The sequence below is a fragment of the Betta splendens genome, chromosome 19 (genome assembly GCF_900634795.4).
Source record: "Betta splendens chromosome 19, fBetSpl5.4, whole genome shotgun sequence".
In the NCBI taxonomy this organism is placed as follows: domain Eukaryota; kingdom Metazoa; phylum Chordata; class Actinopteri; order Anabantiformes; family Osphronemidae; genus Betta; species Betta splendens.
This window is the reverse complement of record NC_040898.2, coordinates 5,347,818-5,373,677: the sequence shown is the minus strand read 5'-3', so window position 1 is coordinate 5,373,677 and position 25,860 is coordinate 5,347,818. Positions and strand designations below refer to the sequence as shown.

At 45.0% G+C, this 25,860-nt stretch overlaps 3 protein-coding genes across 10 annotated transcripts in view; 1 reads left to right on the top strand and 2 right to left on the bottom strand.

Annotated features, from left to right (window-relative positions):
• Positions 1–21,717, top strand: part of LOC114845420 (C-Jun-amino-terminal kinase-interacting protein 4) — a 44,088-nt gene extending 22,371 nt beyond the window's left edge. For all 4 annotated transcript variants that reach the window (XM_055504178.1, XM_055504177.1, XM_029133399.3 and 1 more), the window contains 10 exons: positions 19,197–19,353; positions 19,505–19,633; positions 19,722–19,802; positions 19,883–19,950; positions 20,041–20,189; positions 20,285–20,456; positions 20,539–20,652; positions 20,753–20,932; positions 21,114–21,245; positions 21,325–21,717. In XM_055504178.1, the coding sequence (XP_055360153.1) occupies positions 19,197–19,353; positions 19,505–19,633; positions 19,722–19,802; positions 19,883–19,950; positions 20,041–20,189; positions 20,285–20,456; positions 20,539–20,652; positions 20,753–20,932; positions 21,114–21,245; positions 21,325–21,443 (1,301 nt within the window). In that variant the 3' untranslated portion in view covers positions 21,444–21,717. The remainder of the gene's footprint in view (positions 1–19,196; positions 19,354–19,504; positions 19,634–19,721; positions 19,803–19,882; positions 19,951–20,040; positions 20,190–20,284; positions 20,457–20,538; positions 20,653–20,752; positions 20,933–21,113; positions 21,246–21,324) is intronic.
• On the bottom strand, positions 1,807–8,949 carry LOC114845423 (B-cell receptor CD22-like). Of its 5 annotated transcripts, none has more exons than XM_055504182.1 (9): positions 4,871–4,965; positions 4,597–4,763; positions 4,386–4,445; positions 3,879–4,259; positions 3,482–3,790; positions 3,135–3,398; positions 2,964–3,057; positions 2,839–2,875; positions 1,807–2,476 (listed from the first exon to the last, which is right to left on the bottom strand). In XM_055504182.1, the coding sequence occupies exons 3-9, from the start codon at positions 4,426–4,428 to the stop codon at positions 2,450–2,452; spliced, it is 1,155 nt and encodes a 384-aa protein (XP_055360157.1). In that variant the 5' UTR covers positions 4,429–4,445; positions 4,597–4,763; positions 4,871–4,965; the 3' UTR covers positions 1,807–2,449. The 5 variants fall into 5 exon arrangements, with proteins under 5 accessions (XP_055360157.1, XP_040924305.1, XP_055360158.1 ...); XM_041068371.2 differs by having other exon boundaries at positions 1,810–2,476; positions 3,879–4,268; positions 4,871–4,962; XM_055504183.1 differs by lacking the exons at positions 1,807–2,476; positions 2,839–2,875; positions 3,879–4,259; ... (1 more) ...; positions 4,597–4,763; positions 4,871–4,965 and adding exons at positions 7,325–7,588; positions 7,672–7,971; positions 8,069–8,461; positions 8,586–8,736; positions 8,814–8,940 and having other exon boundaries at positions 2,930–3,057.
• LOC114845427 (B-cell receptor CD22-like) lies at positions 10,631–17,823 on the bottom strand. Its single transcript, XM_029133410.3, has 10 exons — positions 17,684–17,823; positions 17,453–17,512; positions 16,928–17,320; positions 16,531–16,830; positions 16,184–16,447; positions 12,124–12,423; positions 11,777–12,040; positions 11,606–11,699; positions 11,483–11,519; positions 10,631–11,113 (listed from the first exon to the last, which is right to left on the bottom strand). Exons 2-10 carry the CDS (start codon positions 17,493–17,495, stop codon positions 11,048–11,050), a joined length of 1,761 nt encoding a protein of 586 aa, XP_028989243.1. The 5' UTR covers positions 17,496–17,512; positions 17,684–17,823; the 3' UTR covers positions 10,631–11,047.
• Positions 21,718–25,860: the final 4,143 nt, after the last annotated feature.

Below are 25,860 nucleotides of genomic sequence, written 5' to 3'. Positions count from 1 at the left end.
AACATTATACACACATCTTTGTAAATAACAATAAAAGGTAAGTTTCTTTTGGGTAAAATGCAAAATAAGGAAAAATGCTAATAAAAAAAACATTGTACACATCTTTGTAAATAACAATGAAAAGTGAGTTTTATTTTAGGAGCTACGGTCCAGGCACGGCCATCAGGAAGCCTGCCCATCAGGCTTCTAAAAAAGTGGCTATGTGTTCCACATGTGTTCCAGTCATGTTTCCATGTAAATTAATCTGCTCAGCCACAGGGCGAGTGAAGCTGCTTCTCTCAAGCGTTGGAATGGGCCACATTGGAGTTCTAACTCGGTCTGTAAAATCCATTTGTATGTTTCACTGTGGGGAAAAAAACAGACATAAATGAAAAACGTCCCAGGTCTGTCAAAAGGCAGCACAGAATCTTGTGTGTTTCTGTGTGTCTCTGTGACAGAATGGAGGGTGTGCCTGCTTGTATTCAATGCATGTAAATGAATATGCTCGGACACAGATCGGGGGAAGCTGCTTCTCTCAAGCGATGGAATGGGCCACAGTTTAAATCTTTAAATTTATTGTATGTTTCACTGTGGAAAAAAAGTAACATGAAAGCAAAAAAGAAGTCCCTCGAACACCTGACACCTTCCTCGTTGCACCGCCTCTGGCCGAAGCAGGCAACTGCACCTGTCTGATCCTGATACAACAGTAAGATTGTATAGTACAGTAAGAAATGTTGGTACTGTGCGTTTTCATGTCTCCATGAGAGACAATTTGGATGACCACAGCACAGCCTGTGACAGAAAACACAGGTTTTGTTGAAGTGGCTCAGCGTGAACACCCCCTCGCCATGGGGGGAATGGCCCTATTTATGGAACAATAGAAGCCGTTCATGGCTCTTTTAGGATGTTAGCTAAAGTGTGTTGGTCTCTTGACCTACCCTTGGGTAGTCCTTCAATTTAAAAAAAAAAATGCTGGGACTCCTAGTTTATCCATCTCTGTTACCTGTTGATCATCAGCTGGTGGTTTGTGCATCCACAGTAGAAGAGTCTGTCTCTGTCGCTGTCACTCACTGTGAAACCACAAACACCTGTGTCAGCGCTGATCCTCACTCACAGTCAGCCAGAAGAAGCGAGCGGGCAGTTTGCTCTGTTTGGGTTTTGCCAAATGCTGTGGTGATTTTTCACCCACACCCCGTAGGTGCCTCTGGTGCTGATTAATTCCTTCTCGTGGTAAAGTTACGTGGGATCATCAGACCAGACAGGATCCAGTCAGTGCCTCCATCGTCTTCAGAGCAGTGATGTCGAGGCCTGAGTGCTGAAAACAACTAAAGCGCCTGAACATCCAGAATCATGAGTAACAAAAAGAGCAAAGTAATTAGAGACGCGTCCAAAATAAGTGAACCAACATGGTTGTGACTGGAAGCAGCTTTCAGTCTCTGGATCAGGGGCTTTTATTCAGACGCGTCAGGTCCATCTGGGTCGGTCGGCCTCTTTCCCACCCTCACTGGGTAAATATCTTAGAATGTCTGTGCAGTTTAAGAAGTCGCCAAACAAGAGTCTCACTTCAGGAAGTATTTACTTTACATGGAACTGTTGAACATAACGACCAAATCACAATGGTGATTGTGGTGACAGGTTGATCTGACTGCTACTGTTCAGAAAAAGCATCTTTATGTCACATCTGTCACATGATGTCAGATCAGTAGTGAGCTCTCAGTGGTGCGGTGGTTAAGGCTGTAAATGTAACATTATTTTGCTGCAGTGAAAATGTTTTACTGTTTTCACAGTGTTTGAGAGCATTCAAAAGTTAGGTTTAAACCCAAACAAGACTCAAGACAGGACGCAGAGCTTTAACGTTTTACATTTTATTGAAGATCGTAGCAATTAACAGCAGACTTATTAGTGCTTTTCACTACTTCCGTAACTAGATTACGAGCAACGATCAAACTGTATCAGATTAAACTTTAAAAACTGTAAAGATTGTTCAGATCGCATACAGACGACAAAACAGACTTTCTCCTGCTTTAAACCGCTGCCGATAACTAACAGCAACCAGTTGCAATTGGAAGTCGATCACAAGTTAAACTGGAAACGCATTCATCTTTTAGTTAAAAAAGATGAATGCGTCATCTTTTAGTTAATTTTAAAATTAAAAAAACATGTTGCTATTCTCCCCCAAAAAGTGGTTTTGGGATCAGACTCCATCTTAAGTATCTTAGTGTTGTCACTGAACACTTGCTTTTCACTTTCAAAAGTGGTGCCTCATTTGGCTCAAATATTGAGGTATCTCGAAGATTTGTTTTTCACGTTAGGCGTGTGAACCGTGGAGAAGCGCAACAGAGACAGCTGCTGCGATGCGATTTTGAGCGGCAAATACTTTATTTTAAATAAATTTCAGTATAAGGCAAAAAAGCCGCATGTGTCTCCGGTTGCCGACCTCTGGTCTATATGAACGGGCTTCCTCTTCTCCTCATGCTGTCACAACTGCTGCCGTGTCCTGTGGAACCAACACACAGACTGGTGTCAGTGGTCTGCAGCCCAGAGCGCTAACGCTGACACATGTTACAGTGGAGGTTCTGTCTGGGCCGGTGTGGACCGGGTTTCAAAACAGGGGAACCAGTTGGACACAGGTAACGACTGATGTGTGGCGAGGCCTCAGGAGCAGAAGAGCCTGGTTCTGTTCTGGCTGTGGAGCTGGATTTTAACACCTGGTTCTGAACCAAACTGTTTTTGGCCCTGTAGCAAATTATCAAACAATTTACTATTGTGTCTAGCGGAAAACACTGCTGCTACGTGGATCCTGTGGTTCGACCCATTTCTGTCCTGGTCACTCTTTAAACCTTGAGTTCAGTATCTCACCTCCAGCTGGTTATTGAAGGATCTTGGTCTAAGGCAGCTGAAACAGAACCAAGAAGCTGTGATGAGAATGTTCTGTCACATACACACAGACCAGATGTGAAAGGACATGAACTCATGTGTCTCACCAATCAGAGACGATGCCGATGCTGACCAGAACCATGAGCCCCAGAATGGTTTTCAGTGTGACATGAACAACGTCCAACTGAGAAGCTTCATGACCTGAAACACAACAGTGTGAACATCAACCTGCAGTTATGGAGACAAAGGAACTGGAGGCAGAACAGTTCAGTGTTTACCTCCAACAGTCAGATGAAGCTGTGGTGATGCCTGGGCACCGAGGCCGTTGGAGGCCACGCAGTAGTAAACGCCTCCACCTGTGGCATTAAATGTGTACAAGGCTCCTTCAGATACGTTGGTTTTGGCTCCATCACTGCTGATCTGGAACCAGGTGAAGCTGCTGACAGCAGGTCTGGCTCTGCTGGAGCAGCTTAGGTTCACCCAGCTACCTGCTGACACCACAGCCGATGGACTGATGGAGGCTGAGGTGTCCTTGGGGGCATCTGAGGAAAATGTCACCTTGACTGTTAACTCACATCAGCTTCATGTGGCCACAGGATCCAGTAACAAGCTGTGGTTGACTTACATGAAACAGTGAGAGTCTGAAGAGCCTCTTTTGTCCTGATGCCTTCAGTCACAGGATATGAGGCAGAACAGCTGATGGTGAATCCATCATGTTTGTCTGACACAGTGATGGTTTTCTGGATCTTAATAGTGAAGATTCCATCTGTGTTTCTCTGTCTGTGGTTGTCAGGTTCTGCTTGTAAGTTCCATGTGAGTTTAGGAGGAAAGTGTGGACAGGTAGTGGAAGCTGAGCAGGTTATAGTCACAGACACATTCTCCCTCATCCGGGAGGGATCGACTGAGATGTTAAGACTGGGTTTTTCAGGAGCATCTGTGGGTTCACACAGACAATGATATTTAAAAAAGGACAGTTCAACAATGTTGACCTATACTGCAAATTGCAAAAACATCTTTCTCACCTATGACTTTGATTTGAACAGGATCACAGTCAGCTGTTGCTCTGAATACTCCGTTCTCCATTCTGAAGTAGTACGTGTCTGTGTGTGTTGTTTTTAGATCAGAGAACAGAGTGTTGCAGTTTCTCTGTCTCAGGTTTCCAGTGATATTCATTGGATAAATGTTATCTGTCTTACTGCTGTTGTAGATCACATTTTTTGGGTTTAGACCAAACCTAGAGTCACTTTTAATCCACACTCCATAGATGGTTCCGCTGCTGATGGTTTGATCTGGTTTAGTTCTAAAGCTACATGGGATCATCACACAGGATCCAGTCAGTGCTTCCATCTCCTTTGGTGCAGTGATGAAGAGGTCTGGATTTCTGCTGCACTGAGCCAAAGCTCCTGTAAAACCTGAATATAATGAGCAACATGTGTAAAATTTTATTCAGTACTCTTTCTACTCCAATGATGTGTCTGTTTCTGAACGAAGGTCACATTGTGATACTGATGTTAGTGAAGCATTCTCACCTGAAGCCCAAAGGAGGCTCAGTAACACACTGCCCGTCTCCATGTTCACACACTTATTTCCTGGAAACGATGAAACATGACTTCAGTCTGGTTTCAATCGAGTCATTTACAGAGTCATAATTGATAAAACTCGGCAGTGAACTTAGAAAACCTGTTTTAAAGCGCAAAAGAATTAAAGTTAAAAAAAAAGTAGAACGTGTTCTCTTCTCACCGACTGCAGCCACGACTCAGATTGATCCAATACAAAAATAAGCAAAAGCCATGAGTGAGTTTGAGCCGAGCTGTAATGAAGCTTAAGACATGTTGATGTGAGTAAAGCTGCTGGATGTAACATCGTCTCCACGTCCTGTTTCTTCACAGATATGTTGGGTTCTGCTTCTGTGAAAGAGGAACTCGTACCTTTCAATGTTAATGCGTTTTGTGAGGTCCTTGTAGCTGGACCTGACCGTGCATCCCCTCACTGATCTATATTAATGTCACTTTACCTTGTCTAAGTACTTCAAAGCCTGTAACCATCTCCCACTGGCTGCTGCTCTATTCGGTACAGGTTCTGTTACAACCAAGGCCAGAACCTAACGTGAGTGTGAAGTGATGAAGCTTCATCACTTCACACTCACGTTAGGTTCCATCACGTTCTAATCAGTCAATCAGAGCCCCTGATGGCCTCATGTTTGCTTCCTCCTCCATTGTGTTAAATGCTTCAAAATGTCTTCGATGACTGCAATGAAAACAACAGCAAGTAATAAACATGTGACAAAGTCAAACTCAGTTCATCGTCAGTCGGAAGATTCAAAATAGTTTCATTCTGTGTTTTGTTACAAAACCGTTGCGACGCCTCTTACTCCATCTTGTGTGGCGCTCTATAGACACGACACAGAGGAAGTTAGTCTGACGATCGCTGCTGCAGCTAAGAGGAAGGAGCCAGATAGTTAGTGACTGACAGGCTTTTATTTTATCAGTCATTCCCTCACTACTTCTTCAGCCCGTCAGGCAGCGGAGTCGGCCGTTAGCTGTGGTGGGGTTGGACCTGGTGATTGCTTTATTTCATTGTGCTCTGTAGCTGCAGCCTTTTCCTCTTTGAATGGTTGCATTTCCTGACCGATCACATTTAAACTGACTTAATTGTCCACTTAAAGCCTTTGAACCATTTCTGTTACCTGTTGATCATCAGCTGGTGGTTTGTGCATCCACAGTAGAAGAGTCTGTCTCTGTCGCTGTCACTCACTGTGAAACCACAAACACCTGTGTCAGCGCTGATCCTCGCTCACCGTCAGCCAGAAGAAGCAAGCTGCAGTTTGCTCTGTTTGGGTTTTGCCAAATGCTGTGGTGATTTTTCACCCACACCCCGTAGGTGCTTCTGGTGCTGATTAATTCCTTCTCGTGGTAAAGTTACGTGGGACCATCAGACCAGACAGGATCCAGTCAGTGCCTCCATCGTCTTCAGAGCAGTGATGTCGAGGCCTGAGTCCTGAAAACAACTAAAACGCCTGAACATCCAGAATCATGAGTAACAAAAAGAGCAAAGTGATTAGAGACAAGTCCAAAATAAGTGAACCAACATGTTGTGACTGGAAGCAGCTTTCAATCTCTGGATCAGGGGCTTTTATTCAGACGGGTCAGGTCCATCTGGGTCGTCGGCCTCTTTCCCACCAGTCTTCTCACTGCCACAGAGTCCTGAGTGGAGTCTGGGTGGTTGGTGAGTCCACACTTACTCAGGACGCCTCAGACCACAAAGTAGGAAGATGACGCTTGCTGTGTCTTCACTGGATGTACAAACGTTCAGGGCTCGTGATGGTTGTCTGTGAAGTAAAGTGACCCTCACTGGGTAAATATCCTAGAATGTCTGTGCAGTTTAAGAAGCCACCAAACAAGAGTCTCACTTCAGGAAGAATTCACTTCACGTGGAACTACTGAACATAACGACCAAATCACAATGGTGATTGTGGTGACAAGTTGATCTCACTGCTACTGTTCAAAAAAAGCATCTTTATGTCACATCTGTTACATGATGTCAGATCAGTAGTGAGCTCTCAGTGGTGGTTATGGCCGTAAATGTGACATTATTTTGCTGCAGTGACAGCGAGATCGAATCCCGTAAATGTTTTGCTATTTTCACAGTATTTGAGAGCATTCACCAGTTTAAACCCAAACAAGACTCAAGACAGGATGCAGAGCTTTAACATTTTACATTTTATTGTAAGAAGATTGTAGCAATTAACAGCAGACGTATTAAAGCCTTCTCTTTTAGCTACTTCCATAGCTAGATTACGAGCAATGATCAAAGACTGTTTAGATTGCATACAGACAACAAAACACTGTCAAGGCATCGACGAGGACGCTAACAGACAGCGACAGCTGCTGCGATGCGATTTTGAATGGCGGAAAATTTTTATTTTAAATAAATTTCAGTTTAAGGAAGAAAGAGCCTTGTGTCTCCGGTTGCCGACCCCTGGTCTATATGAACGGGCTTCCTCTTCTCCTCATGCTGACTTTACAACGTTGACGTGGTCGCCTGCTGCCGTGTCCTGTGGAACCAACACACAGACTGGTGTCAGTGGTCTGCAGCTCAGATCCGTCATGGATCCTGTGGTTCGACCCCTTTCTGTCCTGGTCACTCTTTAAACCTTGAGTTCAGTATCTCACCTCCAGCTGGTTATTGAAGGATCTTGGTCTAAGGCAGCTGAAACAGAACCAAGAAGCTGTGATGAGAATGTTCTGTCACATACACACAGACCAGATGTGAAAGGACATGAACTCATGTGTCTCACCAATCACAAATGATGCCTATTATGACCAGAACCACGAGCCCCAGAATTGTTTTCTGTATGATATGAGCGATGTCCAACTGAGAAGCTTCATGACCTGAAACACAACAGTGTGAACATCAACCTGCAGTTATGGAGACAAAGGAACTGGAGGCAGAACAGTTCAGTCTTTACCTCCAACAGTCAGATGAAGCTGTGGTGATGCCTGGGCACCGAGGCCGTTGGAGGCCACGCAGTAGTAAACGCCTCCACCTGTGGCATTAAATGTGTACAAGGCTCCTTCAGACACTTTGGTCCTGGCTCCATCACTGCTGATCTGGAACCAGGTGAAGCTGCTGACAGCAGGTCTGGCTCTGCTGAAGCAGCTCAGGTTCACCCAGGTACCTGCTGACACCACAGCCGATGGACTGATGGAGGCGGAGGTGTCCTTGGGGGCATCTGAGGAAAATGTCACCTTGACTGTTAATTCACATCAGCTTCATGTGGCCACAGGATCCAGTAACAAGCTGTGGTTGACTTACATGAAACACTGAGAGTCACCAGAGTCTGTGCTGTCCTGATGCCTTCAGTCACAGGATATGAGGCAGAACAGCTGATGGTGAATCCATCATGTTTGTCTGACACAGTGATGGTTTTCTGGATCTTAGTAGTGAAGGTTCCATCTGTGTTTTCCTCTCTGTGGTTGTCAGGTTCTGCTTGTAGGTTCCATGTGAGTTTAGGAGGAAGGTGTGGACAGGGAGTGGAAGCTGAGCAGGTTATAGTCACAGACACATTCTCCCTCAGATCACCTGAGATGTTAAGTGTGGGGCTTCCAGGAGCATCTGTGGGTTCACATCACCCGACAACAGTGATATTTAAAAAAGGACAGTGCAGCAATGTTGACCTGTATTTCAACTTGTACACAAACATTGTTCCCACCTCTGACATTGATTTGAACAGGATCACAGTCAGCTGTTGCTCTGAATACTCCGTTCTCCATTCTGAAGTAGTACGTGTCTGTGTGTGTTGCTTTTAGATCAGAGAACAGAGTGGTGCAGTTTCTCTGTCTCAGGTTTCCAGTGATATTCATTGGATAAATGTTATCTGTCTTACTGCTGTTGTAGATCACATTGTTTGGATTTAGACTAAATCTAGAGTCACTTTTAATCCACACACCATAGATGGTTCCGCTGCTGATGGTTTGATCTGGTTTAGTTCTAAAGCTACATGGGATCATCACACAGGATCCAGTCAGTGCTTCCATCTCCTTTGGTGCAGTGATGAAGAGGTCTGGATCCTTGTTGGGGCACTGAGCCAAAGCTCCTGTAAAACCTGAATATAATCAATAACGTGTGAAATCAGAGTACTTTTCTTTTTCTACTCCAGTCATGTGTCGGTTTCTCTCTTTCTGAATGAAGGTCACATTGTGATAGTGATGTTAGTGAAGCATTCTCACCTGAAGCCCAAAGGAGGCTCAGTAACACACTGACCGTCTCCATGTTCACACACTTATTTCCTGGAAACGATGAAACATGACTTCAGTCTGGTTTCAATCCTGTCATTTACAGATTCATAATTGATGAAACGCGGCAGTAAACTTAGAAAACCTGTTTTAAGTCAAATAAAGTGGGATCAACACAATAGAATCTTAAAGTAAAAGAAGTAGAACATGTTCTCTTCTCACCGACTGCAGCCACGACTCAGATTGATCCAATACAAAAATAAGCAAAAGCCGTGAGTGAGTTTGAGCAGAGTTGTAATGAAGCTTGAGACATGTTGATGTGAGTAAAGTTGCTGGATGTGACACCGTCTCCACCGTCTTTTCACAGATATGTTGGTTCTGCTTCTGTGGAAGAGGAAGTCACACCTTCTAATCTTTAGATGAATCTGTAGCTGGACCTGACCGTGCATCCTCCCACTGATCTTCATTAATGTCACTTTACCTTGTCTAGTTACCACAAAGCCTGCTCTGTTCAGTACAGGTTCTGTTACAACCAAGGCCAGAACCTAACGTGAGTGTGAAGTGATGAAACTTCATCACTTCACACTCACGTTAGGTTCCATCACGTTCTAATCAGTCAATCAGAGCCCCTGATGGCCTCACGTCTGCTTCCTCCTCCATTGTGTTAAATGCTTCAAAATGTCTTCGATGACTGCAATGAAAACAACAGCAAGTAATAAACATGTGACAAAGTCAAACTCAGTTCATCGTCAGTCGGAAGATTCAAAATAGTTTCACTCTGTGTTTTGTTACAAAACCGTTGCTGCACCTATGGCTCCACAGTCATTTTCTGTGGCGCTCCTTAGACACGACACAGAGGAAGTTAGTCTGACGATCGCTGCTGCAGCCAAGAAGAAGGAACCAGGTGGTTAATGAGTGACGAGCTGAAATAGTGAGGGAATGACTGCTTTATTTGCTTTATTTCATTGTGCTCTGTAGCTGCAGCCTTTTCTTCTTTGAATGGTTGCATTTCCTGACCCATCACATTTAAGTGGACTTAAATGTGATTCCCAGGATTTTCCATGAGTGAAGCAGTACAGTGACCTGTAACAGCTGAAACACTGCAGCTCTGCAACAGTTAAAGCCTTTGAACCATCTCTGTTACCTGTTGATCATCAGCTGGTGGTTTGTGCATCCACAGTAGAAGAGTCTGTCTCTGTCTCTGTCACTCGCTGTGAAACCACAAACACCTGTGTCAGCGCTGATCCTCGCTCACCGTCAGCCAGAAGAAGCGAGCGGCAGTTTGCTCCGTTTGGGTTTTGCCAAATGCTGTGGTGATTTTTCACCCACACCCCGTAGGTGCCTCTGGTGCTGATTAATTCTTTCTCAGGGGTAAAGTTACGTGGGTTCATCAGACCAGACAGGATCCAGTCAGTGCTTCCATCGTCTTCAGAGCAGTGATGTTGAGGTCTGAGTCCTGAAAACAACTAAAGCGCCTGAACATCTAGAATCATGAGTAACAAAAAGAGCAAAGTGATTGAAGACACGTCCAAAATAAGTGAACCAACATGGTTGTGACTGGAAGCAGCTTTCAGTCTCTGGATCAGGGGCTTTTATTCAGACGCGTCAGGTCCATCTGGGTCGGTCGGCCTCTTTCCCACCCTCACTGGGTAAATATCTTAGAATGTCTGTGCAGTTTGAGAAGTCACCAAACAAGAGTCTCACTTCAGGAAGTATTTACTTTACATGGAACTGTTGAACATAACGACCAAATCACAGTGGTGATTGTGGTGACAGGTTGATCTGACTGCTACTGTTCAAAAAAAGCATCTTTATGTCACATCTGTTACATGATGTCAGATCAGTAGTGAGCTCTCAGTGGTGGTTATGGCCGTGAATGTGACATTATTTTGCTGCAGTGACAGCGGGATCGAATCCCGTAAATGTTTTGCTATTTTCACAGTATTTGAGAGCATTCAACAGTTTAAACCCAAACAAGACTCAAGACAGGATGCAGAGGTTTAACATTTTACATTTTATTGCAAGAAGATCGTAGCAATAAACAGCAGACGTATTAAAGCCTTCTCTTTTAGCTACTTCCATAGCTAGATTAGGAGCAACGATCAATCTGTATCAGAATAAACTGTAAAAACTGTAAAGATTGTTCAGATCGCATACTGACGACAAAACAGACTTCTCTCTGCTTTAAACAGCTGCCGATAACTAACAGCAACCAGTGTGCAATTGGAAGTCGGTCACCAGTTAAACTAGAAACGCATTAATCCTTAACACCGGCAGCGGTGAGGACACGTTAGGCGAGTGAACCGGGGAGGAGCGCGACAGCAGCAGCTGCTGCGATGCGATTTTGAGTGGAATTTTTTTTTACATTTTAAAATATTTCAATTGATTTTCCAGGCCACGCAAAGCCGCAGTATAAGGGCGAAAGAGCCTTGTGTCTTCGGTTGCCAACCCCTGGTCTATATGAACGGGCTTCCTCTTCTCCTCATGCTGACGATGTTGACGTAGTCGCCTGCTGCCGTGTCCTGTGGAACCAACACACAGACTGGTGTCAGTGGTCTGCAGCTTAGAGCGCTAACGTAGTCACATGTTTCGGTGGAGGTTCTGTGGTTCTGTTCGGGTTTCATTACAGGGGAACCAGTTGGACACAGGTAACGACTGATGTGTGGCGAGGCCTCAGGAGCAGAAGAGCCTGGTTCTGTTCTGGCTGTGGAGCTGGATTTTAACACCTGGTTCTGTTTCTGGTTCTGAGTCAGGTGTTGTTTTTGGCCCTGTAGTAACTTATCAAACAATTTACTATTGTCTCTAGTGGAAAACACTGCTGCTACATGGATCCTGTGGTTCGACCCCTTTCTGTCCTGGTCCCTCTTTAAACCTTGAGTTCAGTATCTCACCTCCAGCTGGTTATTGAAGGATCTTGGTCTAAGACAGCTGAAACAGAACCAAGAAGCTGTGATGAGAATGTTCTGTCACATACACACAGACCAGATGTGAAAGGACATGAAATGATGTCTCACCGATCACAGACAATGCCGATGCTGACCAGAACCATGAGCCCCAGAATGGTTTTCAGTGTGACATGAACAACGTCCAACTGAGAAGCTTCATGACCTGAAACACAACAGTGTGAACATCAACCTGCAGTTATGGAGACAAAGGAACTGGAGGCAGAACAGTTCAGTGTTTACCTCCAACAGTCAGATGAAGCTGTGGTGATGCCTGGGCACCGAGGCCGTTGGAGGCCACGCAGTAGTAAACGCCTCCACCTGTGGCATTAAATGTGTACAAGGCTCCTTTAGATACGTTGGCCTTGGCTCCATCACTGCTGATCTGGAACCAGGTGAAGCTGCTGACAGGAGGCCTGGCTCTGCTGGAGCAGCTCAGGTTCACCCAGGTACCTGCTGACACCACAGCCGATGGACTGATGGAGGCTGAGGTGTCCTTGGGGGCATCTGAGGAAAATGTCACCTTGACTGTTAATTCACATCAGCTTCATGTGGCCACAGGATCCACTAACAAGCTGTGGTTGACTTACATGAAACACTGAGAGTCACCAGAGTCTGTGCTGCCTTGATGCCTCCAGTCACAGGATATGAGGCAGAACAGCTGATGGTGAGTCCATCATGTTTGTGTGACACAGTGATGGTTTTCTGGATCTTAGTAGTGAAGGTTCCATCTGTGTTTTCCTCTCTGTGGTTGTCAGGTTCTGCTTGTAGGTTCCAGGTGAGTTTAGGAGGGAGGTGTGGACAGGGAGTGGAAGCTGAGCAGGTTATAGTCACAGACACATCCTCCCTCAGATCATCTGAGATGGTAAGTGTGGGGCTTCCAGGAGCATCTGTGGGTTCACATCACCAGACAACAGTGATATTTAAAAAAGGACAGTGCAGCAATGTTTACCTATACTGCAAATTGCAAAAACATCTTTCTCACCTCTGACATTGATTTGAACAGGATCACAGACAGCTGTTCTTCTTAATGCTCCGTTCTCTATCCTGAAGTAGTATGTGTCTGTGTTTCTTGTGTTTAGAGCAGAGAACAGAGTGGTGCAGTTTCTCTGTCTCAGGTTTCCAGTGATATTCATTGGATAAATGTTAACTGTGTTACTGCCGTTGTAGATCACATTGTTTGGGTTTAGACTAAACCTAGGGTCATTTTTAATCCACACACCGTAGATGGTTCCGCTGCTGAGGGTTTGATCTGGTTTAGTTCTAAAGCTACATGGGATCATCACACAGGATCCAGTCAGTGCTTTCATCTCCTTTGGTGCAGTGATGAAGAGGTCTGGATTGTCGTTGCGACACTGAGCCAAAGCTCCTGTAAAACCTGAATATAATCAATAACGTGTGAAATCGGAGTCCTTTTCTTTTTCTACGCCAATGATGTGTCTGTTTCTGTCTTTGTTTCTGAATGAAGGTCACATTGTGATAGTGATGTTAGTGAAGCATTCTCACCTGAAGCCCAAAGGAGGCTCAGTAACACACTGCCCGTCTCCATGTTCACACACTTATTTCCTGGAAACGATGAAACATGACTTCAGTCTGGTTTCAATCGTGTAATTTACAGATTCATAATTGATGAAACGCGGCAGTAAACTTAGAAAACCTGTTTTAAGTCAAATAAAGTGGGATCAACACAATAGAATCTTAAAGTAAAAGAAGTAGAACATGTTGTCTTCTCACCGACTGCAGCCACGACTCAGATTGATCCAATACAAAAATAATCAAAAGCCATGAGTGAGTTTGAGCAGAGCTGTAATGAAGCCTGAGACGTGTTGATGTGAGTAAAGCTGCTGGATGTGACACCGTCTCCACCGTCTTTTCACAGATATTTTGGTTCTGCTTCTGTGGAAGAGGAAGTCACACCTTCTAATCTTTAGATTAATCTGTAGCTGGACCTGACCGTGCATCCTCCCACTGATCTTCATTAATGTCACTTTACCTTGTCTAGTTACCACAAAGCCTGCTCTGTTCAGTACAGGTTCTGTTACAACCAAGGCCAGAACCTAACGTGAGTGTGAAGTGATGAAGCTTCATCAGCATCGGTCACGTTCTAATCAGTCAGTCAATCAGAGCCCCTGATGGCCTCATGTCTGCTTCCTCCTACATTTTGTGTTAAATGCCTCAAAATGTCTTTAAATGACGTCAACAGCAAGTAATAAACATGTGACAAAGTCAAACTCAGAAACTATTTTGAATCTTCCGACTGACGATGGACTTTGTGTTTTGTTACAAAACCGTTGCAGCGCCTCTGACTCCACTCATTTTCTGTGGCGCTCTATAGACACGACACAGGAAGTTAGTCTGACGATCGCTGGTGCAGCCGAGAAGGAGGAGCCAGATGGTTAATGACTGACGAGCTGAAGAAGTAAGGGAATGACTGAGAAAAGCCCGTCAGGCAGCGGAGTCGGCTGTTAGCTGTGGTGGGGTTGGACCTGGTGATTGCTTTATTTCATTGTGCTCTGTAGCTGCAGCCTTTTCCTCTTTGAATGGTTGCATTTCCTGACCCATCACATTTAAATGGACTTAAATGTCGACTTAAAGCCTTTGAACCATTTCTGTTACCTCTTCATCATCAGCTGGTGGTTTGTGCATCCACAGTAGAAGAGTCTGTCTCTGTTGCTGTCACTCACTGTGAAACCACAAACACCTGTGTCAGCGCTGATCCTCGCTCACCGTCAGCCAGAAGAAGCGAGCGGGCAGTTTGCTCTGTTTGGGTTTTGCCAAATGCTGTGGTGATTTTTCACCCACACCCCGTAGGTGCCTCTGGTGCTGATTAATTCCTTCTCGTGGTAAAGTTACGTGGGATCATCAGACCAGACAGGATCCAGTCAGTGCCTCCATCGTCTTCAGAGCAGTGATGTCGAGGCCTGAGTCCTGAAAACAACTAAAGCTCCTGAACATCCAGAATCATGAGTAACAAAAAGAGCAAAGTAATTAAAGACACGTCCAAAATAAGTGAACCAACATGGTTGTGACTGGAAGCAGCTTTCAGTCTCTGGATCAGGGGCTTTTATTCAGACGGGTCAGGTCCATCTGGGTCGGTCGGCCTCTTTCCCACCCTCACTGGGTAAATATCTTAGAATGTCTGTGCAGTTTGAGAAGTCACCAAACAAGAGTCTCACTTCAGGAAGTATTTACTTTACATGGAACTGTTGAACATAAGGACCAAATCACAGTGGTGATTGTGGTGACAGGTTGATCTGACTGCTACTGTTCAAAAAAAGCATCTTTATGTCACATCTGTCACATGATGTCAGATCAGTAGTGAGCTCTCAGTGGTGGTTATGGCCGTAAATGTGACATTATTTTGCTGCAGTGACAGCGGGATCGAATCCCGTAAATGTTTTGCTATTCTCACAGTATTTGAGAGCATTCAACAGTTAGGTTTAAACCCAAACAAGACTCAAGACAGGACGCAGAGGTTTAACATTTTACATTTTATTGACAGAAGATCATAGCAATTAACAACAGACTTATTCAGTCCTTCTCTTTTAGCTACTTCCATAGCTAGATTAGGAGCAACGATCAAACTGTATCAGAATGAACTGTAAAAACTGTAAAGGTGGCTCAGATCGCATACTGACGAAAAAACAGACTTCTCTCTGCTTTAAACAGCTGCTGATAACTAACAGCAACCAGTGTGCATTTGGAAGTCGGTCACCAGTTAAACTAGAAACGCATTAATCCTTAACACCGGCAGCGGTGAGGACACGTTAGGCATGTGAACCGGGGAGGAGCGCGACAGCGGCAGCTGCTGCGATGCGATTTTGAGTGGAATTTTTTTTTAAATTTTAAATAATTTTAATTTATTTTCCAGGCCACGCAAAGCCGCAGTATAAGGGCGAAAGAGCCTCGTGTCTCTGGTTGCTGACCCCTGGTCTATATGAACGGGCTTCCTCTTCTCCTCATGCTGACGATGTTGACGTAGTCGCCTGCTGCCGTGTCCTGTGGAACCAACACACAGACTGGTGTCAGTGGTCTGCAGCCCAGAGCACTAACGTAGTCACATGTTACAGTGGAGGTTCTGTGGTTCTGTTCGGGTTTCATTACAGGGGAACCAGTTGGAAACAGGTAACGACTGATGTGTGGCGAGGCCTCAGGAGCAGAAGAGTCTGGTTCTGTTCTGTTCTGGCTGTGGAGCTGGATTTTAACACCTGGTTCTGGTTCTGAACCAAACTGTTTTTTGGCCCTGTAGCAACTTATCAAACAATTTACTATTGTGTCTAACGGAAAACACTGCTGCTACATGGATCCTGTGGTTCGACCCCTTTCTGTCCTGATCACTTGAGTTCAGTATCTCACCTCCAGCTGGTTATTGAAGGATCTTGGTCTAAGGCAGCTGAAACAGAACCAAGAAGCTGTGATGAGAATGTTCTGTCACATACACACAGACCAAATGTGAAAGGACATGAAATTATGTCTCACCGATCACAGACGATGCCGATGCTGACCAGAACCATGAGCCCCAGAATGGTTTTCAGTGTGACATGAACAACGTCCAACTGAGAAGCTTCATGACCTGAAACACAACAGTGTGAACATCAACCTGCAGTTATGGAGACAAAGGAACTGGAGGCAGAACAGTTCAGTGTTTACCTCCAACAGTCAGATGAAGCTGTTGTGATGGCTGGGCACCGAGGCCGTTGGAGGCCACGCAGTAGTAAACGCCTCCACCTCTGGCATTAAATGTGTAGAAGGCTCCTTTAGATACGTTGGTTTTGGCTCCATCACTGCTGATCTGGAACCAGGTGAAGCTGCTGACAGGAGGCCTGGCTCTGCTGGAGCAGCTCAGGTTCACCCAGCTACCTGCTGACACCACAGCCGATGGACTGATGGAGGCTGAGGTGTCCTTGGGGGCATCTGAGGAAAATGTCACCTTGACTGTTAATTCACATCAGCTTCATGTGGCCATAGGATCCAGTAACAAGCTGTGGTTGACTTACATGAAACAGTGAGAGTCTGAAGAGCCTTTTCTGTCTTGATGCCTCCAGTCACAGGATATGAGGCAGAACAGTTGATGGTGAGTCCATCATGTTTGTCTGACAGAGTGATGGTCTCCTGGATCTTAGTAGTAAAGGTTCCATCTGTGTTTTCCTCTCTGTGGTTGTCAGGTTCTGCTTGTAGGTTCCATGTGAGTTTAGGAGGGAGGTGTGGACAGGGAGTGGAAGCTGAGCAGGTTATAGTCACAGACACATCCTCCCTCAGATCACCTGAGATGTCAAGTGTGGGGCCTCCAGGAGCATCTGTGGGTTCACATCACCAGACAACAGTGATATTTAAAAAAGGACAGTTCAGCAATGTTGACCTGTATTTCAACTTGTACACAAACATTGTTCCCACCTCTGACATTGATTTGAACAGGATCACAGACAGCTGTTCTTCTTAATGCTCCGTTCTCTATCCTGAAGTAGTACCTGTCTGTGTCTGTTGCTTTTAGATCAGAGAAAAGAGTGGTGCAGTTTCTCTGTCTCAGGTTTCCAGTGATATTCATTGGATAAATGTTAACTGTCTTACTGCTGTTGTAGATCACATTGTTTGGATTTAGATAAAATCTAGAGTCACTTTTAATCCACACGCCGTAGATGGTTCCGCTGCTGATGGTTTGATCTGGTTTAGTTCTAAAGCTACATGGGATCATCACACAGGATCCAGTCAGTGCTTCCATCGTCTTTGGTGCAGTGATGAAGAGGTCTGGATCCTTGTTGGGGCACTGAGCCAAAGCTCCTGTAAAACCTGAATATAATGAACAACATGTGAAATCATATTGAGTCCTTTTCTTTTTCTACTCCAGTGACGTGTCTGTTTCTGTCTTTGTTTCTGAATGAAGGTCACATTGTGATAGTGATGTTAGTGAAGCACTCTCACCTGAAGCCCAAAGGAGGCTCAGGAACACACTGACCGTCTCCATGTTCACACACTTATTTCCTGGAAACGATGAAACATGACTTCAGTCTGGTTTCAATAGTGTCGTTTACAGAGTCATAAACTTTAAAACACGGCAGCAAACTCAGAGAAAACCTGTTTTAAATAAAGTAAAGTGGGGCGAGCTCGATATAATCTTAAAGTAAAAAGAAGTAGAACGTGTTCTCTTCTCACCGACTGCAGCCACGACTCAGATTGATCCAATACAAAAATAAGCAAAAGTCAAGAGTGAGTTTGAGCAGAGCTGTAATGAAGCCTGAGACATGTTGATGTGAGTAAAGCTGCTGGATGTGACACCGTCTCCACGTCCTGTTTCTTCACAGATATTTTGGTTCTGCTTCTGTGGAAGAGGAAGTCACACCTTCTAATCTTTAGATGAATCTGTAGCTGGACCTGACCGTGCATCCTCCCACTGATCTTCATTAATGTCACTTTACCTTGTCTAGTTACCACAAAGCCTGCTCTGTTCAGTACAGGTTCTGTTACAACAAGGCCAGAACCTAACGTGAGTGTGAAGTGATGAAGCTTCATCAGCATCGGTCACGTTGTAATCACTCAGTCAATCAGAGCCCCTGATGGCCTCATGTCTGCTTCCTCCTCCATTGTGTGTCAAATGCTTCAAAATGTCTTAGATGACGTCAACAGCAAGTAATAAACATGTGAAAAGTCAAGTTTGTCCGTTGGAAGATTAAAAATTTTGTTACAAAACGTTGCGGCACCTCTTACTCCACCTTCTGTGGCGCTCAATAGACACGACACAGGAAGTTAGTCTGACGATTGGTGCTGCAGCTAAGAGGAAAGAGCCAGGTGGTTAATGACTATCAGCCGTTAGTTGTAGTGGGGTTGGACCCTGGTCATTGCTTTATTTCATTGTGCTTTTTAGCTGCAGCCTTTTCCTCTTTAAACGGTTGCATTTTCTGGCCGATCACATTTAAGTGGACTTAAATGTGATTCCCAAGATTTTCCATCAGTGGAGCAGTAAACGCCCCCAGTGTGTGACCTGCAACAGTTAAAGCCTTTGAACCATCTCTGTTACCTGTTGATCATCAGCTGGTGGTTTGTGCATCCACAGTAGAAGAATCTGTCTCTGTTCCTGTCACTCACTGTGAAACACAGAGGATGCTCAGTAACATAGTGATCATCAACATCATCATTCGTCTGCACCGTTTACCATGTGCATATTGAGAAGCAGAGACAGACCAGTGTTGAACGTTCATAGTGAACCGGGCCGAACCTGCAGGTCCGTGGATCTGGTGGTTTACAAGTTTACCTCGTCTTTACCAGTTTATTTTAGTGCGTGACTGGTGTGAATAAAATGGCACCAGATGAGCTTTCATCCTCTGCTTGTATCTAAATCTCAATCTACTGTTCAAATGTGGAACGTACTGATGGTTGTGTGCAGTGGATGTAGTATTTTGAGATGCAGGCAGTGCTGTATCTAAAGGAAGAGTATGTCTCTCCAGAAGAGTATATAGAGATAATTGACTTGATTGATAGTCTATTGCTCTATTTAAAAAAAACAGATTTTTTAGATATATTTAACTAAGCATTTAATACCTCAGCTACTTCGAGCTGTGTTTTCAATGTTTCAGCATTGCTTTCAGCAATCCATTCAGCATCACAGCGTTCACTGTGCATTTTCCTCTGGTTAGATTTACATTTGCTAAAAAGTGCTTTTGCTATGCAGAATCCAGACCAGCAGAAGAAGCCACTGAGGCTATGGAGGTCAGCGCGGGGCTTGTTGACCAAAGAGGAACCCTGAGGGGGGTCTACACGGAGCACGTCTTCACTGATCCACTGGGAGCTCAGCAGACAGCAGAGACTCCAGCCAACTACTCCCAGAGGTAACATCAGGATCAGCCTCTGATGTCAACATAATAGTAGTATCAAAGTAAAACCCTTTCCCAATGATCCATTTAGTCACACTCACTTGCTTCTGTGCATTGCATTGGGGTAAAAAAAATCCATCCCTTTACTTGAGAATGCGTTTTGCAGGGAGAGCGATCTGCTGAAAGACGGCGTGAGCTCAAACCCCAACTCTGAGGAGCAGGACCTGATGAGAGAAGAGGCTCAGAAGATGAGCAGCGTTCTGCCAACCATGTGGATGGGCGCACAGAACGGGTGGTGAGGGTTTAGTTCCTACGGCCGAGAACCAAAGAAATCTGATGTTTTCTCCTTTTTGTCTAGGTTTTAATTTAAATTTTAATTGCAGCATATACGTCCATTCCTCTGTGGCCCAGTGGAAGAAGTGTCTCCATTCCATAAAGCTGAAGGACTCCGTGCTCGGCATCGTGTAAGTGTAAACGTCTTGTCTCTGATTTCACCCTCGTGGCCGTTTTCAACAACTGAATAGAACACGTTTGCCTCTTCCAGACACGTCAAAGGACGCGTGCTGGTCGGTCTCTCTGATGGCACTTTGGCCATTTTCCATAGAGGCGTAGGTGAGACACGCGAGCTTTAACAGCAAACCTGTAAAAAGGAGACGACGTGGGATCGTCTACAACTAACCACACCTGTTTATCTGCACTCAGACGGCCAGTGGGATCTGACCAACTACCATCTGTTAGACTTGGGGAGGCCCCACCACTCCATCCGCTGCATGACCGTGGTACACGACAAGGTGTGGTGCGGCTACAGGAACAAGATATATGTGGTGCAACCCAAAGCCATGAAGATAGAGGTATGAGTCAAAGCCAACCTCTGTTTTATGTAGTGAGGACAAAGTCATGAGACTTTGAGCTGTAAGAAGGTCTGCGCGTTCTCCTCCCTCTGCAGAAGTCCTTCGACGCCCACCCTCGCAAGGACAGTCAGGTGCGTCTTCTGGCCTGGAACGGCGACGGGATCTGGGTGTCTATAAGGCTAGACTCCACCCTCAGGCTGTTCCATGCTCACACCTACCAGCACCTCCAGGACGTCGACATCGAGCCCTACGTGAGCAAAATGCTCGGTCAGTACGTCCTGCTACACAGCAGCTGACCTCCATACGGACAACAAAGGTTCCACAGATGCTCCTCGTTTGTCTCTTCCAGGAACAGGAAAACTGGGCTTCTCGTTTGTGAGGATCACGTCTCTGATGGTTTCATGCAGTCGCCTGTGGATCGGCACCGGCAACGGGGTCATCATCTCCATTCCTCTGGCAGAGGGTGAGCACACGGGTGCACTCTCATAGCTTAGTCCACCCTCTGTTGCCTCAGTATAGGCTTTGACGACCTGTACTGCCTCTTTCTCACCGCCCCCCATTAGCAGCCAATAAGGTCACCAAGGCCGCGGGGAACCACCCGGGGAGCGTGGTCCGCGTCTACGGCGACGACAGCGGCGACAGAGTGACGGCTGGGACCTTTGTTCCGTACTGCTCCATGGCTCACGCCCAGCTCTGCTTCCACGGCCACAGAGATGCTGTCAAGTTCTTCACCGCTGTTCCAGGTGAAAATGTGGTTTAGAAATGTCAGAAATGGAGCATCCTAATGGATGGATTTATTGTAATGGATGGATTTTAGTGTAATAACAAGCCAACGTTCATTGTGATTTAATAAAATATACAGAAGGTCTGAACAGAAAAGCACATTGTGCGCTTGTTTAGACTTTGGTGTGTTTGTGCTCTCAGGCCATGCAGTTCCATCTGTGTCCTGTGGAGGAGAGGCAGCGGGAGACAAAGCAACAGATGCCTCAGCTCAGGAAGGAACCAAGTCGATGCTGGTGATGAGTGGGGGAGAAGGCTATATCGACTTCAGGATGGGTGCGTGTGCAGCGTGCACTAAATCACAAGGATCCGTCCTGTTGAATTTGGAACAATCTGTCTGATTCTTTTCCATCAGGTGATGAGGAAGGCGAGAAAGAGGAAGGGGAGGACCCCCCGCTGAACCTGGAGCCCTTCCTGGCTAAAGCGGAGCGCAGCCACCTCATCGTGTGGCAGGTCGTGGCCGGCGAGGACTGAGCTCCAGATTTGCCTTCTCTTTCAAAGCCGCGGCTGTGGGGGCAGAGCTCCGTTGGACGGCTCTGCTTCGCCGTCGCCAGTTTAATCAGCACTTTGTTTTTGTTTTTTCCCTCCCCTCAGCTCGAACAGTACGAGTGAAACGGAAACTGCTCAGAGTCTCTTTCTCTGGGAAACTGAACTGGAACAGCGCAGACAGATCGACGCCGACTGCATGTTAATGTTTTATCACTCGTTTTCGTTTGTCTTTGTTTCATGGATTAGAATCTGAATGTGTTCCACTGCGTACTGTTTTTACTGTTACGGGATAAAAAGCTGTTTTTGCTCACCAAACTAACCCAGCGTATCCTCCTGATACTTCCAGGTTCCCTTTGCTCAGTCCAGCTCCTGTAATCACATGTGATGATAGCCTGGCTGCCTTACTAGTGTAAGACCAGGAAGGTCATACGTGGATCAATCATAAATTTCAGATTGTATTTAGTTTTGTTTTTTTCCTTCCTTTTCACAGTATGCAAATGTAATAGACAAGCAGTTCCTGTGGTTCTGGGTCAGGGTTACTCAAAGTCCAGTGCAATACAACTGGTTAGCGTCCGTGTGAGTAGAGGATGGGCTAAATATCCAGTTTGTGCCCATCATGTTTTATTACATTTGAGTCACATCACTACTATTGATTTCTCAAGAATAACAGCCACAGAAAAGGAAGTCAGGTCAGGTACATCTCAGTTTGTACAACGGCCACAGAAGCCAAAACAGATAATTGTTATTATTATTGTTATTGTTATGATTATTGTTATTATATCTTTATTATTAAGACAATAATAAAGACTTAAAGTGCTTCCTATTATAACATATTAACACGTGCTGCTCAGTATTTTATTGTAACTGCAGCCGATTAGGTTTGAGATATTGGATGCGAGGCTCAGTGACTCAAATGTAATGGTAACGTATCAGAGGACTCTATATACACGCTGCTGTATATGAAAACCCCACTAACACGTCCATCTACTATTTAATCATCAACCATTAGGACTTTTACTGCGTTTAACCCAGTATTGCATGATGAGTCTGCCACCAGCTCCAGCTAGTTGACACTAAATATGCCTTAGGTATCAAAGTTCGTAAGGGTCGGCGCTGCTTTTCACGTGTGACAAAGTATTTATTTTTTTCCTGAAAGAATGTTGTGTTTCCTACCAAAGGTGAAAGCGTTTGCTAATTTGCCACATGCTGAAGCAATAACGTAGTGACCCCTCAGCCATGTAGCCGCCTCCGTGTAGATGAGGTGCACATTTTTGTAACACAAATCCAGGTGTATAGATGAGATAAATATATATATTTTTAGACTTTCATATTGGGGGAAATGACATGTTTGCAGCGTACGAGACACGAGAAGAGGAAAAAAAACAAGCAGGCACTCTGAGAATTGCATAACGCCCTCCACCACCACCCTCTAATCCCTATCTTGACATTTAGAGGTCACATTTTTGGGTTTTGCAGTGCTGCTCTGACCTATTTGAACAAGACAGTGTTGTGTGTTCGGATTTCTCTGAAGGCTCTTATTTCCAAAATGTTTTTTTTTTTTATTCCTATTTATGTAGATGCAATTTCTGGACTGTGTATCTGGGTTCAGCTTTGTCCTCTTTGTAACGAACAGTATGAGATGAGGCTCGTTATCACGTCGGCGTGTGTTTGTGTGTGTCCTCTCTCCAGGAGAGCGGATAAATATCATTGAAATTTAGCCATTACAGTATTTATTTGATTGAGCCTTTGCAATTCAGAATGTATCTGTGTACGCTAAATATGAATCTATATGTATGAAAGCTATGCGATGGCGAGCAGTCGTTGCTGTTGGAGTGATGGGGTTGTTTCGTAATTGTAAGCTATGCACTATGGCTCTGAGCAGAGAGCGGTGGGTGAGCGTTAGCTTCAGGCCTCTCTCTGTTGTTTTGTTGTTTTTTTTGGAAGCAGAGGCCCCGCAGCCTGTCCGCAAACACTGACAGAATCAGTTTTCATCTCCAGCGCCAGGAGGACAAGTCCAACTAAACTCGAGGCAGCGGCTGGGTGACTTCAGTCCACCGCAGCGCTCACATTCTTGTACGTCTGGGGCTCATTGAGCCCTACTTGTTTTTAACAATCGATTAAAGCAACTTTCGGGGGCACGTTTGCGTCTGCTTGGTGGTTTTTGGAGCTGAGCTGCTGGAAAGATCTGCAATAAAACCAACAACGATGTGTCTAATGAGCCAAGTTTGTAGAAATCTTGGACCAGTATTCATCGTATGTTAAAGCCTTGGAACAAAAGTAAAGCTCAGCCTCCTGAGATTTAAGCAAATAAAATCAGTTTAGCTTATGTCTGTTTAGAACCTACTCCTGTTCTGACACTAGATGGCGCTGTAACACTAAGTCTCGGTGAAGGACAGAAACACCTCTCTCCTGCCTGTGACTGGTCTATGGCTGCTCTATTCAAGGCCTCGGTTTCAACCCACTGAACAGAGAGGCTTTAATCGCTTCCTAAGCTTTAATAGGAGACTGACGGATGAGTCATGATAGTAGAGTTTGTCTATGGAGCAGATAGATATATCTGTTAGCATTTCAGCCTGTTCAGCTTCAAATGTTGGCTTCTTAGCTAAATTGTGTTTTGGAGACTTAAAATATATATATAACTATATAATTATTTTGCATTTATTCAGAAACCTAAAATCCCCCAGCATCAGCCGTGCATGTAAAATATCAGTAACCTCACCAAAGTCACGCCTTCTGAATTTTTTGCTTCATCTTACTCTTTATGTACTTTTGCGCGTACGCTGGAAAAAGGTCAGAAACATTTCAGCAGCTTTGCAAACATTTTGCATAACTAAGCTGGTGGCAGCGTTTCGCCGTTTACTCAGCAGTTACGCAACGCAGCCAGATGGTCCAAGACAGCTCCAAGGTTGTTCAGAGCGGCCCGTCCGGGTCCCAGCACCGCGCGGGCCCTCGCTGGTGCCCAGTTCACCCGGGCCCAGGACGCTCCAGGTGAGAAGACTGCACGTGGCTGAAGAGCTGTACGGTGTGTGTGTGTGTGTGTGTGGGGCCTCGTGCATTTAACAGAAGGTCACGGGGTCTCAGCGCGGTGGATGCTGACTTAGCCGGATGCCACGTTTCCAGCTCAGGAAGGCAAAAGTGAGGTGGAATTGCTGCTCGCCAAAGCGCGCCCTCGTCTCATACGACAGATCTGCTGCGGCGCATCTATTCAGCATGATTCATGACAGACACACACACACACACACACACACACCCTTCGAGTGTCTGTGTCACACGTCTCAGCTGGCTTGACACAGTCTTCCCTGGTGCAGGAACAACACACAGCTAGAGACACACACACACACACACACACACACTATCTGTTTTTGTTCAGTCATCGCTCCCTCATCCCATTTGTCCCAAGTGAGGTCTCTCTCTCATTTCTCTGTGTAGGACTGAGCTGACAGAATCATGGAGCCCTTCATTAACCTTTACTATTAAACAGATTTTGTTATTTTTGAGTGTGTCTCTATGATCCGCACACGCACACACACTGTATATGTTCATTATTCTCCCACCGGGAGCTGGAGGAAAAAACATTTCAGCAAACCTTTAAAGCACTGTGTGTTTCCTTCTCTCTCTCTCTCTCTTATTTCTTACCTCAGCATTTATTCTGGTTAGACTTTGATGCTAAAATGTTGTTTCTTTATAAGCTAAGTGGCCCTGATGAATAATGGAGCCCCGACTTTGAGACAGCAGTGACAGTAGCAGAATCTATTACAATAATAAACAGGAGGTACGATACAGAGACGCACTTCATGTGTCCCAGCAGGCTACTACTGGTCACTGCCCAAAGGTCAAAGGTCACGGTACTCCCTCCAGTTGTTTATCCTCTCTATGCTTCTCAGGAACAGTCAACTATTGCTTTAATAAATCGTTTTCTCTCTCCCAAGGTTCTTTCAGCTGCTGACTATGCAAATCTGAAGTCGTAAATGTCAAACTTGTCAATAAATGGATGTGAGTCTATGGGGCTCGCAGCTCTCCACTAAGACAAGTGTTGAAATGAGGAGCGGTCCCTATGAATTAAAGAGAGATGATCCACATGCAGACCTGCAGCATAACGCGACTCACTAACACTTAATTACCAAAGCAAACTGAAAAATTGGTATTATTATTATTAGAATTTGAACATGCTCACATAATGAGAGTAAATTCAAGAACAGTTTGGAAGAATTTAATGATGTTAACAGCCCATTAAAAAAAGGGGCAATTATTTATTTTAATTATTTAATTGGATTTTGTTGTGTTTCTGATCAAGGGCTCCTTCATAGTCTGTTAGTCACACACCATCTTCCATTAAAATCATCCAAGCTGCTGTCTTAAGTTCATACAGGCGACGCTTGTGAATACACACCAATGATTTTAG

What these genes read in the sequence shown, in the direction of transcription:
- LOC114845423 (XM_055504183.1), bottom strand. Translation starts at nt 8,628, where the DNA reads ATGGAGACGGTCAGTGTGTTACTGAGCCTCCTTTGGGCTTCAG. An exon ending in TGTTCAAATCAATGTCAGAG is followed by an intron (nt 7,972 to 8,068) that starts GTGGGAACAATG and finishes GTGAACCCACAG; the next exon opens with ATGCTCCTGGAAGCCCCACA. An exon ending in TCAGACTCTCACTGTTTCAT is followed by an intron (nt 3,399 to 3,481) that starts GTAAGTCAACCA and finishes CATTTTCCTCAG; the next exon opens with ATGCCCCCAAGGACACCTCA.
- LOC114845427 (XM_029133410.3), bottom strand. Translation starts at nt 17,495, where the DNA reads ATGGAGACGGTCAGTGTGTTCCTGAGCCTCCTTTGGGCTTCAG. An exon ending in TGTTCAAATCAATGTCAGAG is followed by an intron (nt 16,831 to 16,927) that starts GTGGGAACAATG and finishes GTGAACCCACAG; the next exon opens with ATGCTCCTGGAGGCCCCACA. An exon ending in TCAGACTCTCACTGTTTCAT is followed by an intron (nt 16,448 to 16,530) that starts GTAAGTCAACCA and finishes CATTTTCCTCAG; the next exon opens with ATGCCCCCAAGGACACCTCA.